Consider the following 21,714-nt stretch of genomic DNA (forward strand, 5'->3'; position numbering starts at 1 on the left):
CATAAGTGTTTGCATTTGACCTAAATTATTTGACTTTTTTTAACGACGACATGGCTTAACGACTGTGATCTTAATTGACGACAAGCGAGACTGCCTATTTACGTGCTCTCCGACCTGATCTTCGTCAAAATCTTAACAGATAATCTTAAATAAATTAATCTTAAAAGACTGCCCCGACCCGAGATTCGCACCCGAGCAGACTACCTACACTTAACAAAAAAATTGAGTATAGTAAACGCCTACACTTCTTCATAGAAAATAAGTAAAACAAAAATTAATAATTTTATAACTCACATTTATTATTTCAAATCAAATTTACATCACAAGAAACGTAAGATCACTTAACATTGTTCATATAAAATACTAATATTTCTGTTACCAAGTAAAAATAACGCTCAAGGCTGTACAAATAACATCCGCTAATATTACTTCTATTATATTCTATTTAATTTGCTCTGAATAAAACATAATATAATTGGGTAACATGTATTTTTAATATTACTACAAAAGATGTTAAAAGTAATTTGGCTCAGATTGTTTTGTGAAACTGCCATCTAGTGACAGGGCATGGGAAACTGTGTCAACTTCAAATTAACGTTTATTGGTTTAGCCTGCCATCTAGTAATGAGTTATGAGAAACTGTAACAATTTCAACTGTTTATATTTAGGAAGATATTTGCCTTTTAAACTGTTATTATTTATATGTATTTTATCATTACTTTCGCTCATCAATTATTTCTAATTTATTATTTTGCTTGAAGAAATTAAGTAAAAATGGTACTTATATCGTATAATCAGTCATGGTAACTAAAAAATAAGTAATATTAACGGATGTTTTCAAATAAAAATCTAATATCTAAATCTGAAACTATTTTTACAATTAAAATAATCTAATATAAACCTAATCAGCAATTTTGGTCTGTTTTAAACACAATTAAATTATTATAATTAATTACAATATTGCTATGAAATAAAGAAAATATTTTTCACAAATTAATGTACACATTTTGAGTTTTCTTATCATTTATTATGTTGGTTAGTCACAAAAATGCAATCGACAGTTTTACAAAAAAAAGTATATATAGTTATTTGTCTTAGGCCGAATCAGAATAAATATTTTATTGAAAAATAACAAAAAATGGTGAATAATAAAAGCAATATTCTGTTATTATCACATTAAATAGTAATATTTATATATTTTATATAATTTACATTGAAACAACATCGCTTTTCCCTCACGAGTAAGCAATTAATAAATCGAATTATGTTATTTTATTTTTATCAACAATCCGAAATTACTTACACACCATTTTTTAACATTTTTTACACATTTATTTTCCACTTTTCAAGTGAGAAAAATTAAATTTTCGGAAAATTTAACTTACCCGTTCCGATTAATTTTCGAGAAATTAAGTATTTTTAAAATTATAATTATCATTTCGTAACATAAAAGCTCGATTTTGTGACAAAATTATTATTATTTAGATACACATTATGAACTAATTAACTAGTATGGCAACGTTTCGTATAACATACTTTATTTACAATATTTACAATTACAATTAACCTAGTAATTATTTAAATATAAGCTACAAAGTCTCCTTTTACAATGATCAATAATTATATAATAATTTCGAAAAGAAATAAATCTCGGAAGAAATCTGTAGAAATTAATGTTCTTGAAATGGTTTATTTGAAGATTAATTATTATTATATTATAATAAATTACAATTGTAATCGAGTAATTGTTTTTTTTTATCTAAATGTGTGCAACATTACACAAATTCAGTCTTATACATCTTACGGAAGATGCAAAACTATTTTACAAACTAACTTTCGTTTTCATCAAATTGACATTTTTATTTTTCAATAATCATAATTTAAATCTATTTCCGTGGCGAAAAATAAATAAATAAATCGAAATAAATTATATTGGTACACAAAAAACTAATAAATTTTTAGAAAATAAAATTAAAGAATCACGACGGACGGGTCCAAAGTTTCGAAATAATTTTTGCCGGATTTTATCACAATAAATTACACTTCTATAGTTTAAAACGGTTCAGGCCTTTGGGAAAGCCTTTGAGAGTATGTCACTTAAGGCCTTTTGGCATTAGGCCGTGGCCTCACTTTTCACTTTCACATTTAATTTTAATACTTGTCTCAGTCACACTCTTTGCTTACTTTTGCATGTTCTAAATTAGTGTCGGCAGGCTTTGCCATGCAGGAAGGCTTTGGCTCACTCGGCAGCTGCGTCGGCGAGTTTCCTGTGAAAAGAGAGATAGTTAGAATATTTTATGAACGGTATATTTTATTTACGGGTATACAGGCTCTTTACAAAATATTTCTAAAAGTGAAAATATAGTTTTACTTAATATTATTGTATAGTAAGTATATTATATAAGATAGGATTTAAAATTATATTGGTAACGATCAACAATTATTGAAATTATCATTAGATCTTATTTTTGTTTTAATTTTTCTCAGCAGGTTAGAGTTTTTTTTTGGAGATTCAAATAATTATATCAATGTATGGTGTCGCTATAAATTTAATCAGCTTGAAAAAATTGAAATTTTCAATTCGTACACATTTTTTTGTTGCTACTAATAATTTATTGTGGTGTTAGTAAAGTGTCACTTGGTTTAAAATCATTTATTATTAGCAATATAAATACGTAACAAGCTAAATCTTGATAAGTGTACCAATATTGCCGCAACATATTGGGTCAAAAGTCAGCAGCAGTTTCGCGGCTTAGTCTCATAAATCGGGGATACATTTCCATTTTACAAGTGCTATACATTACAGGTTTTAAAGGAAAACGATGTCATATTTCACATATGTGCTGCACTATCTTGTACAAAAGGAACGTTTGAAATATTGTTTTCGGTTGGCATTTGATCAATATTTGAGATTGAACATTTGTATTGAACGGTCAATGCTTATGTTACTCAATTTTGAGTGATGCTCAAAATAATATCTATAGATACAATACGTGTCAAAGTAAGAGCGTCAGACGTAAGTGTAACTTAAACTTGAGTGTAGTTAGAGCATTGTGTTATGACTTAATAAAGAAGTTGTCAACAAATAATTATACAGTTTCTGCATTGGCATAGTACATAATTATTGAATAATTGTATTGTTTAAAGTTTAAGCGGCTCATCTCCTTACACTATTGCGTATGACATGATGTAAAAAAAAAACAAAGTCATAATAGTCCGTCAATTTAGTAGAGAGCTTTCTATGCAAAATGTACGTGTGAAGGTGGCATATAAAAATGAAAATCTTGAAAGCCAACTTAGCTCCTTTTTTGCCGATACACTCTATCTCAATTACATTTTTCGACAAACATGCAAACAAAGGCTCTCTAATAAGTTGACAGACTATATATAACAATAAAATTAATTTAGAATGTTAATAGGTGTTACTTACCATTTATCCTAGGTTTCAAATGCGGTAACGTATTAGTAGTTCTATCCAGAACACTTTTACTAAAGTACACGCTGTTGTTCTCAGTGTTAAATCTAACTGGGGGCGAGTTGGAGCAACTTCTAGAGTCCACCAGAGATCTAGGTTCTAAGTGGTACCTAGGTTCTAGCTCAGGCATTTGAGTCAGGTTTAAAGGATTCCTGTTAGGGTTGCTGTACAGCGATGGAGGTGATGGTGTCGCGTATAACTCTGGCGGCATGAGCTGTTCGGCTGGCAGCTGGAAAATAATTTTGAAGTTAGTTTTGTGAAGATTATTTTTTTATTTATATAAAAGTAGCCTAGACCATGTGGGCTAAGTGTGAGTCCATCATCATTTGCTTGCCTTGTTCCTATTTTAAATAAAAAGAAAATATTTATTTATTATTTTGGGGAATCCCTTTACCCAGCGGTGGGACAGGCAGACTAACAAAAAAAGTAAGTGTTGTAGTATTTAAATTATAGGTTTTCAATTTCAATGTTTACGCAAATAAATGTAAGAATTCTTTCTTCTGAAATATATAAATTAACTAGTTTGTATAAGGCTGTAACTAGGTCTATAAACTTTCGTATGATTTTGGTATTTCTAAAGATGTTTAAAGAATTCTACCTGTAACGTGTAAGGTCTTATTGCTGAAATGTTATAGACAAAATTCTAAGAAAGTTTGTTGAATTGGAATTCGATAAAATCTGTACACAAATCGTAACGAATTCTACGAACCACACTATTCTTCATAAATAATAAGTTTTCAATAAACTCACCAAACCACTAGTATTCAACGGCAAAGCGTTTTTATACTTCAGCCAGTCTTCATAAACCTTGTCGTAAGGCTGTCTGTGGCAATCATTTGGTCCAACATTTGGCATATGCAGGCTGCTCATTGGCCCCAGACTCTGTATACTTGGCCCCAGGTTGGGCATTGGGGCCAACGTTGGCGCGTATTGTCTTCGGTACTCCATTGGCCGAACTTGAATGTATTGGTTGCAGGGATCGATATTGTGGTCGTAAAAGCGATCGCAGCTCGACATGTCATATTTATCCGTGGTCTTAGATATAAGAGGTCGTATCGAACTGTAGTCAGTGGCAGATGATTTATTTGAACAGTTGTCGCTTATTTTCCCGTCTAGCGGTATAATATCGGGATTTTTATCTGCAACGAAAGATAATAAATTCTCTTTAGTGTTCCCTATCTGTTTTTTGTTGGTTTCCAAGTGGAAATTTATTTGGTTGGCTGAACTTTATGTTTTTGGAGCGTGGTATTACAAACTGAGCAATTATTAACATTTGCGAGTGTAAAATTGTGTTGGCTTATGAATTGTTGTTGTTTGGATCGTTTTACGATGAGCTTTAGATGAGCAGCGGTGTTTAATGGTTATTTTTGTTGTTTTACGTTGAAAATTGTTCTCAGCAAAGATCTAGATGTTTAATTATGATTACGTCGAGGGATTAGGACCACTGATTAGGGTTGATTGCTGTTACATAATGAGTATTGTGGATAAAATTGGGAAATGAAATTGTTTGCAAATAGCAACTTCTTCTATGACATTCTGTTATTTAATAAAGTTCAAAGAAAACAATGCCAATGAATGAACTTAAGTCAATCAAATTCATAATATAAAATATTTAAACGATTTTCGAAAATGTACTCGTTAAGGACTTTTTATTGCCTTCCCTAGAAAATTTGAGGAATGTACCAGTGGAAAAAAGTTCAAGAATATAATAATATCAGATCAGTCATAGTCTCTTTTATAAGTAAGATACGTACGAGTTGCACCAAATACGGTAATCTAACTCCAATCTTAGATTACAAGTTAATTTAGCAAGTTAACCTATCACATGATTGGCTATTAGCGACAATAGCTTACAATCACATAGTTCCACAAACAGATTACCTGATGACAATGTAATAGTTAATTTACCTTAAAGCATAATTAGCTCGTAGTTACATGGTATAATCAATCTGCATAATTGTCCATGGGTTGGTGGTCAAAGCACTTTGCGATGGACAATTTCCTACCAATATTGGGCTAGTTATTAAGTTTGTATTAATACTTTTTGTGAAGGAATATTGGAATGCGTTCAGCGCCCCTAGCGTATTTTAAAAGAACTGTTTGACAAGTATTTTTTAAATGTTAAGTATTCAGCAGAAATAGAAAACAATTGTAGTATGTTGTTGTTTCTTTTAATTGGTAGAGATTACAATTTTATTTTATGAAAATTAAAGGAATTAAATTTTATTTTGCAGTGAATTACAAAAATGATTTGATTGCTTAGTTTTGTTGATGACGCTACTTTCATAGTTTTACTGACAGAAAGCCTTGAAGGTGAACAAGCTCCAAAGTTAATTCGAAAAACTTTAAAAAAAGGTTATTTTTATACATAAAAAACAGACAAGACACTAAAAAAACTATTTAACAACTTGTTATAACGAAGGTTATTTCGATCAATCTTCACAATAGACTAGACAGCCTAGTTATTTTCACAACAATTATTCAAAATGACCCCGATTTCCCCGAAAAAATACCCTCTATTTTCTTCATCTTTGAAAAACTGTTTCATCCCAAAACGTTTTCGTTATTAGGGACTTTTTTCGGACCCTTTGTCCGTCTTCTACAAAGGTTTCAAGGGTCATAGTTAAGTCTAGCTTTATCTAAATGGACCTTAAAGTCTTGAGGCCAAATAGTATTCAAATTACGAAGCTTTGAGGGTTGAAATTCGGTAAAATATTCATTGTCTCCTCAGTGAGGTCAGTCTGGCAACGCATTTATAACTGAACTAGTTTTGAAATGGCTTTGGCGGTTAGAAAGGGGCCTAATTTACCCACATTTTTGGTGTTATTTCACGCCTCCGTGAGTTATAATTTATGAGTGAAGTTTTTAGTTAATTTTCGAGATAGTGGCTGCCAATTTTGAAAGTTATTTTAGTTTCTTTGTGCGTTCGTGTAATATTCATATTTACATTAGCTTGTTAGATACAAGTTAAAATTGTGTGATGAAAATACAAACATGAAAATGGTCTAGGGTGTTTTTAAAAGCCTTGTGATACGTTTGAAAAAATACCTTTTTTACACCCCATCCACTTTACTCCCTATAATAGTATTTAGTGTAATGTATTCTCATATAGTAAAAGTATAACTTACCTAAACTATCAACACTTTCCGATTCCTTTGTACCAGTCAGTGGTATATTTGATGTTTCATCTTGTTGTCGTTTATCTTTTTCATTTTTACCTGTAAACAAATATTTAATTGAAAATAAACATAAAAAATAATCGAGCTTTTTCACGTTATGATAGATTACCTTGTATGAAAGTTGGTAATCGGAAAAACTACACTTTATACGATTTCTGAATAATTAAGTATCGGTTAGTTTAATGTTTTTAAACTGTCGCGACTTGTACACATAACATTATAATGCAACGGGTCTTAAACGAGATTGAAAATTAGGTAAAGGTTAGGTAGGATACCTTGTATGTTTCTTTATTTGTTTGCCCCACGTTTCGATCGAATTACATTTTCAACCGCGTTTAAGACCCGTTACATTATAACATAATCGGTTAGTTTATCAAGTAGAATTTAAACCTAATGTCATATCTATTGGATAGGTAATCTAACACTTATCCAAAGGATTGAAACTGGTTCTAAATGTCCATGGTACTCACGATCTCGTTTATTGCAGTACTTGCAGCAGAATACAGCAGCCGAGACTGCTGTCATGGCCGCGATCACCCCCACGGCTCCCAGCACTATTATGAGGACTGTTGTCAGTTCCACCTTCACGGGAACTTGAGCTGGTGGAATAGGAAGTTTTATGCGTATATTTTTTAGTTGGTAATATTTGAGTATTTTTTGGAGGTATGAGGAATTTTAAAATAAATATTCGTTTAAGGTCTGATTTGCAAGAGACATTTTTTTGTAGCTTCCAAATGGTGTGTTATGTAGCAATTGAGAACTAGTACGAGAATCTGAAAATCAGATTAACGTTGTAAGAATGAAAAACTAACAACATTTTAGGATTTTTTAAGATTTTTCCACACGATTCTTGAAGTTATGTTTACTATAGAAATATTATGGCAAACTCTGTGGTTAGTTCAAAACATACACTAGGTACTTTACGCGTGCGTTTTAGCGTTCGAGTAGAAGCCTAATCTAAACACATAACCATTCTTTGTACTGTGTAGTCGGGTAACACGCCTAATTCAACAAAATACTAAAACTAACCTGTATGTCTTTGCGGGTACTTCAACAAACTGGACGTGAGCGTGAGTGCTTCGCTGAACCCTTTCCTATTGAAGGCTCTGACGGAGACGGCTAGAGAATTACTAGCCGATAGACCCGCTACTTCAAACTCAGGGTCATCATTGCTCACGTTGCGTAGGAGTAGACCGGTCGCCATGTCGAAAATCTGAGGGCAAAAAAATAGAGTACGATGCATGTCAATAAGCCACGTCAAAGGCCTTCGGGCGGCTTGAACAACTTTGACACTAGGTTGACTATACGATTTAGAAGAATGCATATCAATGATATTTTCGTTTCTTATAGTGCTAATTTATTGAAAATATGAGGATAGAGATGTAATTGGTTTGATATGTTTTCATGGTGACACTGCTGAACTGAATTTAATGAAATTTGACTGTCGAAAGGCGAAGATAATTGTTGTAAAGTTTTTATGTGTCGAAAGGAGAAAATAATTTAGTTTTAAAGTACAGTTTTCAGTATCAGAGCAAGAGGACAAAGAAAATATTTTTTATATTATCTATACTAATATTATAAAGCTGAAGAGTTTGTTTGTTTGTTTGAACGCGCTAATCTCGGGAACTACTGGTCCGATTTGAAAAATTCTTTCAGTGTTAGGGTGCGTCCACATCTGGCGAACGTGCCGCGAATGTGCAGCTCGCAAGCCGTTTGCGAGCTGCCGGCGAGCTGCGCGCGTGCAGTCACGGCAATAGTTTGGTGCGCCTCTTTAGCGCAACTCATACAAGGCTCGTATAAAGGCGTGCGCGCGGCGCGCGATCTGCGCGTACTCAATCCTCGCGCTTACAGTTCCATTTACTGGCTCAGTACTTTCGAAGATGTCGGACGACACTAGTGCTTTTAATATAATTGCTGCATCATTAGCTATTATATTACTGATAAAAAGGAAAAAAAAGAGACAACGGCGTTGGCGGGTAAGTTAGGGGTGCGGGGATTGAGACGCGGGTGGAAGGAAGACGCGAGCCGCTAGCGCGCCGCCCGCGCGCTGATCGCGTACGGCGCTTAGGTTGCGCGTGAACTGCGCGCGGGCGGCGCAGGAGCGGCGCTCGAACAAAATTGTACGCGCGCAGCTCGCAAACGGCTCGCGAGCTGCACATTCGCGGCACATTCGCCAGATGTGGACGCACCCTTAGATAGCCCATTTATCGAGGAAGGCTATAGGCTATATATCATCACGCTACGACCAATAGGAGTAGAGTACCAGTGAAAAATGTTACAGAAACGGGGAAAATTATAATGATATTATCTTATGTGACGCAAGCGAAGTTGCGCGGGTCAGCTAGTCAAAATATAAAAGCGTAAATTTTTATATAAGCCGTTGACATATTACGGATTAACGCAAAAATATTGGTAGTTAGTTACCGAGGTAAAAAATATAAATCCAGGAAAACGCCATAGATTTTCCCCATATTTTGGGCATTTACTTTTTACCTTTTACGTAAGCCCATTACGTTTCCATGGCAACGTACGTATACGTGCACGTACATGCGTATACACAATATACGCTGGTGTTCGTTACGTCATAAGGAAGCGATGTGAACTCATGGTAGACTAAGCATCTAATCTCATGGGTATTAGTAGTGCATTAAGCCAGCCCTAATAGCACAGCGGTAGCGCTTGCTGTTGCTAAGAACCACTTGGTTACAACTCGAAATCTCTCGAGGCGACTCTGCATCATTCGAAGTCGACCAGGGATACTGACTCGGGATTCAAACCCTTAAACCTATATAACCGTTGACTATTACAGCGCTACAGAATTAGTCACATTACGAGTGCATTACAATCTAATTTATATAAGTATATCTATTCTCATTTTATGCAAAAAGGATTATGTAAAAAGAAAAATATTTTTCAGCGTTTTTTGTTTCAAAAGTAAGGTTGCTCTGGTGGGTGAGTAAGTGATAACATATTTTGTGACTCTTTACTAACTTCCTAGTAAAGAGTCACAAAATATTTTATATTACTTACTTCTAAAAGAAAAGACTGTCGTATCCCTCCATCATGACCCGGTGTGCAGTTCAGTGTTAAAGAGTCGTATGTCACGTTGGTTATCTCACACGATTTGGGCGTTGATGGTTTATCTGTGGACAAGAAAAGTAGTGTTAAAAGGTAGTATGTATCTTTGATACCGTTCAAAATAAAACTCAATGCATGTTAGTTAAGGTACTTTCTTGGTTGTATTTTTTTTTGCTGATAAATAACACAAACAAGATTTTTTAAAAGCTTCTGTTCTGTGACTATTATGTGCATATTCTGATTTCTATTAGTTTACAGAGTCAATTATAATGTTGCAAGGATGAAAAGTAAATAAATTACCACGTCGTACCAGCCTGTCTAGATTTATTTTTGAAAACACTGATTTATACGATGTCGTTCGAAAAATTATTTCATCCATAGTGGAATAAATACATCAATTCGTATGGTTTGATAAAGTTCTTAAAGTACCAAATAAAAGCTAAAGTTATAGTACTCCAAAAAGTAAAAATAGCTCACAAAGATCTTTTGATCCTCTAATATTTTAGATCAATTCAATAGAAATGACGTTTGAAAATCAAACTAAAAACTTTATTACACATAAGAAAAGTTTCGATAGTCTTTGACACAAAGATTGAAAAGTCGCAAAGTGTTTGAATTTAAATGAGGTACTTTGAAACTATAGAGGCAGGGATACACTGGGGGACAAAATGTCTCACGAAAATAGATATTATGCCATGGTGTTGGCGATGTCGCGATACTTTATGTTCGTGGTGACCAACGAAACGTATCATGTCGATGGGAGTCCCGCATGGTCAGACAACTTCATCCGGTTCCATATCTTTTATGGGTAACCCATCTATACTAATATTATAAAGCTGAAGAGTTTGTTCGTTTGTTTGTTTGTTTGTTTGTTTGAACGCGCTAATCTCAGGAACTACTGGTCCGATTTGAAAAATTCTTAAAGTGTTAGATAGTCCATTTATCGAGGAAGGTTATAGGCTATATATCATTACGCGACTACTAAAAGGAGCAGAGTACCAGTGAAAAATGTTACAAAAACGGGGAAAATTTTGAACCATTCTCTCTTATGTGACGCAAGCGAAGTTGCGCGGGTCAGCTAGTAAAAGATATAATAAGGGTTGGTTGAAGAAAACGTAAATTCCAATGCCTGCTTTACTTAATAGATATACCAAAGTTTTATAGATTATTTTTGTCTTTAGACCGGCTCCCGAGTCCCGGCCCCCATGAATGGCTTTTGCGCTCACTGAGGGGCACACACCTTTGGCAAGCTATGATCTAGACTCTAATCAATAATTCCGGGTATATCCAAAACAATTTGTGAACCTAGATCATAGGTACGGAACTCTTTACTAAACTAAAATGCTAAACAAGTCTTAAATGCGATGACAACTTAGAGGTTACGATATATTTCAGATGTAAAAAAAATCGCTAAGCTAGGGCTATAGTGTAGCCCTAGCTTAAAAATTGAGACTTTTCTTTGATGTATGAATGACAAGTTGTTTATAAAACTGGACGCGGGTCTGATTGATTTATAGGCCTTTAATAAACTGATCTGCAGTTCTGAAGTGCTTTGACAAAGACTTTTTTAAAAGTTATTCAGTTTAAAACTTCTCTTCAGTCCGATATTGCTGAAAAAGGCTTTTGATTTCAGTTAGTTGTTTGAAAGCGATTTAACTTCAAAGGATATTTAGATTTTGAGATTTGATTGATTCTTTGAGAAAGAACACGTAACTCATTAAAGACAGTAATAATTCATAACTAAATAATGTGACCTTTGTAGAAACTTTGACAGACGTTCTTTTTATCACAGTTCTGTTGGAAATAATAACTTGTTTTTGGTCTTCTGCAAGATATCTATAAGCTCATATTTTCAGTAATGTGGGGGTAGGGTGTTACCAAATATCCAAAAAGCAATTCAAAAGTTCTGAAGTAAAGAAGAAAAATCTGTAATTTATACATCTTTAGCAGTAAATCGTATTGAAACATATCCTTTTAAGTCACGAAATAACTGTTGTAGCAGGTTTCGCTTTTCAATTACAAAAATTATTCACGTAAATACAAAAAAAAAGTCTTAAAAGTTACTGGACGCTGTAATCTGTAAGTTTGTCACAACTTACCTGCTGGTAGTATATGAAAAAGACACGGCTTGGTCTGTCGTCCGACGGAGTTTGTTCCGGAGCACTGAACCCAACCGTAGTCAGCTGATGTGTTCACCATGTAGATGTAAGTGCCTATAACAAGGAATACAAAGTCAATTACAACTTTAAAAGGTACTTTAGTATTCATGATAAAAGTCACGCTGAATTGTGTAACATGTATTTAATGAATTCGGCACTAATTATTCAGAAAACTATGAATTTTTTTGCCTAAGCAAAGCAGATCCCGGATCCCATTAAAGCAGGTTGAATTTCATCAATGTAATTAAAGTAATGCCCAATAAAAACTTCACCTCATATAAAAAGGGAGGTGTCATCAAACAAATTCTTATTCTTTGGTATGAGATTTCAATTAATCACATAAGAAATCCGGTATTGGAAACTGAAACTTAGATTTCTGTTACAATATAATTAAAGTTCTTTAGATTAACTTAATTTGGAAGACAGTAAGTACAATAGTTTGTTTTATTATAGTGGTAGTTAGTATACAAACCTGGCATATTAGGCACAGTCGTCATCGGCGAAGTTGTTAGTTCATGTTTGCTGTGTGCTGAGCTGTTGAACCACCAGTGATATGACATGGGTTCCTGTGAACAAAGACAATACAAATATCATTATGAATAGAGAAGATTGATTGAAGTTGATGATTTTGATTTTATTTTTTTTCATTTTGAGGCCAAAGTACATCATTTACAGCATTCCTAAAAACGTATTTTGTGTTTTCGTTTCAACATGGTTGCTTAGCAGTCGAAAAGATACAATTATTTTTTTGGTATATTTTATTTAATACTGTGTTATTGGCGGAATTAGGCATAAAGACAGGATCGCCACGAAAAGAAAAAACGTATTTCGATCGTCATCTGTATGACAAGACTTTTTATTCTCCAGTCAGCCTGCGACCACGGCCAGAACGTCAGGCATTCCTAGGTCGTCCTGGCCACTTTATGGTGACTGTTGAAGGAACACCGTCAGGTTTTTAGTCGGTATGCCCAAATTTAAAAGCCGGAACGCCTAGCCGGCGGGAGAGCCCGACAGACCCCGCTACCTCCCTGGAGCGGGACATGCAGTAATGCATTTTCCTGACGAAAAAAAAAATAAAAAGAAAGGCATTCCTAGGTAAAATGCGTGTTCGTGTTAATTCCCGTATCCTCCTATAATAATTAACATTTAAGGTGAAAATTTAAAAGTCTGTCTGTATAATATGTAAGTAGGTACATCTCACAGCTGACCGTTTATAGCGAAACAATTTTAACGGAAACATACATAAACTACTTTATTAAATTTTAACGAGTTGTACAAGATACCTAGTGACTGCATAATTAGAGAATCAATCAATAATGTCCTCGTCCTTTCATCAAAATAATCCTGATAGCACAACAGATCAATTTTCACATTGATATAGTAAGTACAGATTTCTAGGAAAACTAGTAACTAAAGTCAGGCTATTATGTATACATAATAGACAGAAATCTATCTGAACAATGACTTAATATTATAATAGTAGCCAGATTAATTACGATATCAATTCACTGTTGGAAATGTATTTCAAATTCAGTTGGAAGTCAATGGGAGTTATAATAGCTTTGATCAATTTAGTTTTTAATGTAGCTTCTTGTTTGAGTAACTTCTATGCTTTGTGAAATGATTTATATTGGTAAAATACATAATTATATTGTAAAAATGGCAGTTCGACCACCTTTATGTATAAAGAGCAACACCAATTTTGATAAAATTTTACAGATATTTTTAGGGATGAAGACAAGTGTCCAACAAAGGCCGCTTTTTTTTTCGAAACCAATACTTCCTAAACGGCTGCAAAAGGGGAGGGTATTTAGAAGAAGTGCGGTGCCGCGGAGGTCAGCTTGTATTATAAATCCAAAGTCAGTCTATTTCTCTGTTACAATTTTTTTAGCTAAACCATTGGTCCGAACCAGGCCCGAAACAACTATTCGGGGATCGCACAAATATTTGTTCCAAGAAATGTGTGGGAATCGAACCCAACGCCTCTCGACGCACTGTTAGTGTGACGACCACTATAACCACTACGCTAGGAAAGCCGGTTATAGATTGTAAGTCAGACTTATGGGTTGCATAATATATGTGAATATAACAAACAAACAAAACTTAGCTAGTTTGTCATAAACAAATAAATTTTCATCAAAATTTTCTTAAGATACAAAATTAAATAACTAAGTCATGTATTATATTACATATCGGATGTAGATCCGTCTCCCAAGAGAGCCTTCTCATGAATAACATAACGCACCATCAGTACTCTTATATTTACGCACTTTTTACACATTTTGTTACAGATTTTTTGATTTAGGCCGAAAGTAAGTCTTAAGAACATAATTTAATGCAACTAGATTGATTTTGTGATAATGGGTTTGTTATCTGACCTGCGGGCTTATCACGTATCTCAGTTGATAACTGGTGTTCGTCTATTGCTGCTTTGACGTAACGTGTTAATCACTATAATCTAAGAGAGAAAAGATGTACAGCAAAGTTTAATTAGTTGTCAACTGAGATACGTGATAGCCTCCCTGGTGAGACGTTGTAGACCACAGAATCAGATGTTGTGGATTCGATTCCCGGATTTAAAGCGGAATTTTCAAAATTTAATTGGGAATGGGTAACGTACTCAGTATTGACACGCCTACAATTTCAGAACCAAGTTAAGCAACAGCTTTCAGCAATCGTTAACGGGATCTCATTACATATTATTATATTATTCATATATTATTTCATATTATTTACGATTTTTCAGTACATACATAGAAATTTTCTATTAAAAATACCTTTTTTGAATCCTAAAATAAAAGTAACTAGATCTGCCTGTGATATGGGAACCTAATGATTAAAAAATATATTTCTGTAACACCTCAAAAGGATTATATCATGTATCACACGTGTAATCAAAATTTAACGAAGCCTTTTCGCATATTTTTATATTAAAATACGTAATCTTTGATGTATTGAAACCTAAATATATTTAGGCGAACATAGAATGATGAGAATATTCTGTGCTAAAATTGTACAGGATGGAAATAATAAAGATTTGTAATAAGGTTTCTTCACACAGATATGTAATGCGAGTTAAACGTCGCACTTACGCAACGGTAGCGCAGCGTATTGCTTAACCGAGTACATTTTTAGACGAAATATTTTTAAAATTAGCTTAGGCAGAAGTTTAAAAAGTAACTTAACCCTTAAACCCCGCGGAGTTTAAGGCCTAACCCCTACATTTCTAAATTAGATCTTTTGATAGCCTAATATTGCAATGATTAAATACATTAAGTAAGTAAAGTTCTTTTGACCCTGGTTCGTACTCTTATAACACGAAAACTTTTTTGTTTTGTTCTTATCCGAAATTCAGTAGGGTCCGTACAGCATGTTTTCTCAAAAATATGCTGTCAAGGGATTTGGCTCATGTGTATAAAACTGACAGAATACGCAGTCAATGACAATAATTAATAATTTTACGATAGTTTCAAATCATGACAAAAAATCTTCGCGTTGGTTAAAGCAGTCTGTAGACGACTTAACCCTCGCTAATTTAGCATTTCTAAAGATCAATACTGGGGGTTACCGAAATAGGGATAAAGTTTAAAATAAAGCCTTTGGGAACCTTGAAAATTTGTCCTTGAATGAGTTCCCCAATCTTTTGTATATTAATCTTTTGTAACGAACTAGGTCTTAATGAAGTATTCTTGAAGACATTTTTGGGCATATCTTTGAGGGTTTTTGATGAATAACGGTGAAGTTGATAAATGTAGTGCTAATACAAAAGCGGGCTAAATATAGCTTGCTTGTTTTATTTGGGGATCCGAAAGTTTAACATTATGAATGGTATAGTAAACATTTGCGAAATACTACAGTGTCAATTTAGTGAATGGACTTTCTTACTTTTTTTACAATATGTTATTAAAATTATTACGTAACTGATTTAGTAGCAGTAACGTATTACTACTATAAAACTGTTCTAAGGGTACATAAGGTGACTTGTACCACTATGTTTTTAGAAGGCGATTTTTCATTCAACTATATTATTTTATCTTTACGCCCATATGTGTCCAATGTCCATCCTGACGAGTTTAAATTTGAGTTTCTATTCCAACTTTTTAATATCCCATCTTCCACAATAAGCTCACAATACCAAAATCACAGTAATCAACTATTTCTAAAGTATAATAATACCTTAGTAACGCTTTTTTAATATCACTATCAAGACACTACATTGTCTTATCAATCTACCTAGATGTCTTAGTACTAATCTGACAGTGACGTCACAACACCCTTACCTTAGGATTAGCGTCCAGGTCGCACTCGATGTCAATGACCTCTCCTCTCGCCGCTCTCACCACGAGCGGCTGAGATGACTTGCACGTTGGTACGACTATAACAAACATTAATTTATATGAAGTGTATGACAGAAAGTAATTACGAAATAAGGAGTGCTTTGATAATAATATGTTTGAGAACAATTCCCGAATTTAGGGGAATTGAGGGGTTGCGCAGGGTCTTTTACAAACATAAAAACAAATTACATAAAGTTTAGTCAACCCTGGGAGTCAAACCCACGACACCCGCGCACAGAAGAGTTAAAATAACCTCAAACTCTGACGTCATAGTTCTTGCATTTAAATTTCGGTATCGCAGGTCTTCGATTAGTTAAGATTACTATGCATTGCATTGCAATGCATTTGGCTAAACACGAGCAAAGTATAGTTGCTCGGAGTACGAATAATTATAAATATGGATTTAATATAAATTTTTAACGGTACTTCTAAAAAAATGTTAGGCGAGATGAATGATTGGATTTTATTGTTTTTTATTTTAAATAACCATGTTTTTTTTTAATGATAGGTACCTTCTATATCCCCTTACCTATCTTTATCCTCTTAAGACCATAAATTGTAATCGACCTACATATTATATTAAAATTTATCAAGACACATAGAAAACGTCTGTAGGTAAACATTTTCAACAGCAATACATAGGGTAAAGCACCCAGTAGTCAGCCCCCAACCAGTAGTCAGCCTTTACAGGCTTTATATCCATATAATTAGTGTAGAAAATAGTAAAGACCAATAAAATAATCATTAATCGAATCTGTATAATCTTATTGACTAATATGCACAATTACGATTCGATAGCATGGCAGGTTGACGTGTTACACTCATTCTTATGAACTGACATCAAAGACATGGCCAAAAACGTCGCCATTGCTATTTTTTTGTTAAGGATTCGTGTTTTAGTTTTTGGCATGTTTTTAAATGAATTTGATGCAATATGGAACGAATTGATATTTTATGCTAGTATTTAATAGTTTATCTTCGATAAAATCATGCATTGCAGGCGTTTTATTTGTCTTTTGTATTATAAATTAACGTGGCCGACTATTGGGTTTGCAAAATATGAGGTTGATCCAGTACTCGGCCATGAGTGGCTGACTACTGGTTTTTTTGCAATTCTCGTATATGTGGTTGAAATTAACAGGGCGAATACTTCTCAACATAACTATTGCGTTGAGCTAAACTCTTCTAAGACAAAAATAGTATTTTACCAGTAGTCGGCCGCATATAAAGTCAGTGAATTTCATGAGGCCGATCATTAGACCTACATATCCCATAGTCGGCCGTCAGTTTTGATAAATGAAATTGGGTCTTAAATCCTTTCATTAAGGTTCAAATTTGTGGACAGCTATGTTGGCACAAAACTTAGTTACTTGTTTTCGAATAGTTTCATATCAAAAAGACCAAAAGATCTGTATAAAGAGGAATAATTGTCATGTGCTATGGTGGCGATCAAAAATGTTATGAAAATCATGGTAACGAGTCGAGTACTTGGCATGTCACACATTATTATGACACTACAAGTCCGAAATCGTTTAATAGTCGCACAAATGCCCGTACCATTAAGCTAGACTAAGTGCACTCCCAAAAACAAATGACTGCCCTAAGAAACTGGTCACGATATGCTGGAATCAGCTTCCAGTTTCACCGGATGCAGCCGGAGCAGACCAGTGTTTTACATGAAGCAACTGGCTATATGACCTCCACAACCCAGTTACCTGGGCTATACCACGACTACCATAAGACTGGTTATCAGATTTTCAAGCTTCTGACTAATGGCAACGATTGCCAGAGATCCTTGAATGCCCGCCGGGACCTACAATTTACCATGCCTTCCGAAACACGAAGGAAATTTGGGAAATGAGAAAAGAAAGGAATGATACCAGTTACTTCTATCATCTGCCTTCTATTTCCTAGCCTACCATTGACTTATGTTTCAACACATCAAGAAAGCTAAAATAGTTTTATAGAAGAGAGCATCTTTTGTAGATTGGGGAGAGTTGAGAAACAGAAGGAATAAAGGAACAGAAAATAAACTTTTATCGCTGTGAACCGTGTGAAGAAAGATGGACTAGAAAACATTTAGAAATCAGTTACCTAAGTGCTAATAACTATGAATTAAAATCTTGAAAACCCCCGATTTCACAATATATTTTTTTATTTCATACTTTTTATAGGTTGGTGGTTAGGTTAAGCCATTCTGACTTTCCCACCACCAGCTTTCTCAGCATGCGAAGCCATTTGAGACCCCGTCCGAGTAAATTTGCAGACATTCGGTTAATCTCCCCACTTTAACCCACTACAACTTTTAAACGGCTCCACCGATTTTCATTAAACATGTCTAAAAACACTCGCACATATGTCACCTTTAATTTAAAAAAAAACTAAATTGAAATCACTGCATCCTTTCGGGAGTTATGATGCCATAGACAGACAGACACACAGACAGACACGTCGAACCTTATAACACCCCTCTTTTTGCGTCGGGGGTTAAAAATTAATGGATGTATAAATTGTACTGCATGGTATTATTGCAAATGTGCTTTATTTCCTGGAGATTTCAATAAAAATATATTTAAGAATAGAACATTTGTATTGAGTAAGTAAGAGGCTGACTACTGGGTAAGATATGGCTGACTAGTGGCGAAATGGGGCTGACTACTGGTAAAAAGTGCCATATTTTGTTTAATGTGGATTTTTTCCATAATAATCTTATGAATATGAAATTTTGTTATTTTTTTCTTAAAGTTTAATAAATTACCTTCCATACAATGACTAATGATTTTACATCTAGTTGTAAATGTTAAAAATATGGCTAAATCAAATTGACATTTTCACTAAAAGGCTGACTACTGGGTGGTTTACCCTACCTAGGTTTACAACCTTCAAAATATTAGTCAAACTGTCTAAAATCCTTAATAACTTCGTAAAGACTTTCGCTAAGTTAAAGTTTTCGTCTCAAGTTGTATGATTAATATTTCAGACTGTTTCTTAAGTCATATTGATTCCGCCAAGTTCCGCTTTCGCTCACAATATTGAGTTTGTTGTAAATAGAGGGTAATTATGACTAAGTTCAAAGGTTTAGTTAACTTTTTTGGTACAATAGTGAATTTTGAACTAGGTTTGTACGAGTAGTTTAAAACGATAGGTTACCTGTCGTTGCTTTATTAAGACTCATCAACTTATGGTGAAAAATATTGTATTAAATTGTTGAAAAAGGAGTACTATAAGTTATACGTATAATAATATGTCCTTTATAACACTATTTTCTCATTGCGGATGTAAGAAGCAGTAAAAGTCCATCCTCATTCAACATAAATGATTATGTTCAAATTTTAACACACAAATATGACAAATGTACCTACTTAAATAGCAGTAGTAAAAATGTTTTCTACGCCATTAATACAATTGTGTCCCTTTGCTCGAAAAAATGGTCTCATTTCTATGAAATAATTCAGTACTAAAACACATTGCCTTTACTTACATTTGACATCCAAGATAAGGTTTTCACTAGATCCTTCTCCTAGGCTGTTCCTAGCTGAACAGACGTAAGCACCGGCAGCTTTCCTTGACACTCGTTGAAGAACCAGACTCTGATTAGCAAGGAGGACTCCAGGACCTGGCTTCACTACAGCACCCTGTTAAAAAAACATTTATTTACTAAAAGCATAATTTGGACACATGCAATGAAAAACATAGGTTATGAAATGGATGGATTAAATAAATTATGCTATGTGGGAGCATCTTACAGGATCAATTCTATTCTATGTCCTCAAAAAGACATCGATCAATACTATAAATTACTTTTTCTCAGTTCAACAAGTATTCAAAATAGAGACATAAATATGGAATAATCTAGACTCAATGATTAAAATTAAGAAATCCTTTTATAGAAGTCCAACACATCATACTAATGCATAGCTTTAATAATAAAGAGTATATACTTACATTATGAGTGAAATATACATGGTTATGCCATGGATTTGCTCGGACTCTGCAGTCCAAGTACACATCTGATCCTTCCACCACCTTACTCGCGTCTAAATTAGCCCCGAGTTCTAGCTTTGCTACAGGAAGATCTGTTAAAAAAGGAAATAAATTACACTCTCTATATTAGCACATAAACACCAAACAATTCCAGATTTTTACGCATAAAACATAATTTTGGATCTCTTCTCATCGTAAGACTTGTGGTTGTCAAAAATATAGTGAGTAAAGGCACAAGTCTATATTTGACCTAAATTATAAAGTACGAAAACACCCGCAGCACAAAAACCATTAGCAGAAGGTAATTATGATTTACGACTATGACTACTTACGTTGTATCTCCATCTTCCACCCGTCTTCGTGAGTAGAATGTGGTAGACTTGGTTGTACTGCTCTACAAGATAGGACTCTGCCTGCGTCTTCTATCGAAGGAACGAAGGTCAGGATGCTGCTGGTCACGTTGCCGTCCGTTGAGGTCTGGTAGAATAGGGCATATTAGGATTATTAAGCAGAACTTGTGAGGGAGTGTGGCAAATTTTGGTAAGCATGAAAGAAGTGTTTCCAAATTAATTAGTTTTATTGGAAACGACAATTATTTGTGGGTGTAGGTTAACAGTTAAGGACAAATAACAGTTGCTATTGTCTCGTATAGTGTTGTCTTGGAGAGCAATTAAAAATAATGTAATAAAGATCCATGATTTCTGGATCGAAGAAAATATTTTTTTAATCATCATTGACCTGTATTTATTTACTTCTGGAGCAAAAACATGAGATTTTTAAATAATCATTGGCCAGTAGATATTCATCTATTGCAGATTAATGTGTATTCTTAAAAAATCTTAAAATAAGACCAATTTATTCATGAAATCAATAAATTTTATTTTGCATATAGCACTACCTTGTTTTACCGTAAAACTCTTATATCACTAAAAAATAACACAAATAAAATATTTCAAATTGATAGTAACAACAATTTTCAAATAAATAACCATTGTAAGAACGCAGAGCAATAACGTTCGGTAGAAGACACACATAGTTCCCTGACACTGATTGATGGCACAGTTCAATTCCTATTGACGTTTATATTGCTACAAATAGCTGCTGAAGTTTCAGGAAATGTGCCTGAAAGCCTAATAGCTAGTCTAACAATTAGATGCTATTGTTTTGATGTAGGGTTGGCCAAGTGCAGGCATTAGTCAAAGAGAAAAACTATTTCAACAAAAACTATAGACGATTCTTTATGATATAAGTGCAGTTGAAAAAATAACAGTGTGTCATATTTTTGGCATTTTGTGTTTGTTCTTTGTTATATGTTTGTGTATAAATACTAATTTAGACACAAACAGGATTGAAGAAACACTTCAAATAAAATTACATTTTTAACAATGTTAGCTTAAGAGAATGACTCCACGATTATATTATAATAGGTTATAATAGAAGGTTTAATAACTATTTTCATTTATCTAACGCTTAAAATATTTGTAATGTGAGAACTAACCTGT

General features: G+C 33.9%; 1 protein-coding gene across 3 annotated transcripts in view; it reads right to left on the reverse strand.

The window, feature by feature from the left end:
• Positions 1-278: 278 nt before the first annotated feature.
• LOC142984269 (synaptogenesis protein syg-2-like) overlaps positions 279-21,714 on the reverse strand; it is a 434,810-nt gene continuing 413,374 nt past the window's right edge. For all 3 annotated transcript variants that reach the window (XM_076131746.1, XM_076131747.1, XM_076131748.1), the window contains 13 exons: positions 20,545-20,689; positions 20,174-20,304; positions 19,710-19,863; positions 16,172-16,266; positions 12,364-12,457; positions 11,832-11,945; positions 9,685-9,797; positions 7,684-7,867; positions 7,125-7,253; positions 6,604-6,693; positions 4,226-4,614; positions 3,431-3,704; positions 279-2,267 (listed from right to left, as the gene is read on the reverse strand). In XM_076131746.1, the coding sequence (XP_075987861.1) occupies positions 2,164-2,267; positions 3,431-3,704; positions 4,226-4,614; positions 6,604-6,693; positions 7,125-7,253; positions 7,684-7,867; positions 9,685-9,797; positions 11,832-11,945; positions 12,364-12,457; positions 16,172-16,266; positions 19,710-19,863; positions 20,174-20,304; positions 20,545-20,689 (2,016 nt within the window). In that variant the 3' untranslated portion in view covers positions 279-2,163. The remainder of the gene's footprint in view (positions 2,268-3,430; positions 3,705-4,225; positions 4,615-6,603; positions 6,694-7,124; positions 7,254-7,683; positions 7,868-9,684; positions 9,798-11,831; positions 11,946-12,363; positions 12,458-16,171; positions 16,267-19,709; positions 19,864-20,173; positions 20,305-20,544; positions 20,690-21,714) is intronic.

The sequence above is a fragment of the Anticarsia gemmatalis genome, chromosome 26 (assembly GCF_050436995.1).
Source record: "Anticarsia gemmatalis isolate Benzon Research Colony breed Stoneville strain chromosome 26, ilAntGemm2 primary, whole genome shotgun sequence".
NCBI classification, from domain to species: domain Eukaryota; kingdom Metazoa; phylum Arthropoda; class Insecta; order Lepidoptera; family Erebidae; genus Anticarsia; species Anticarsia gemmatalis.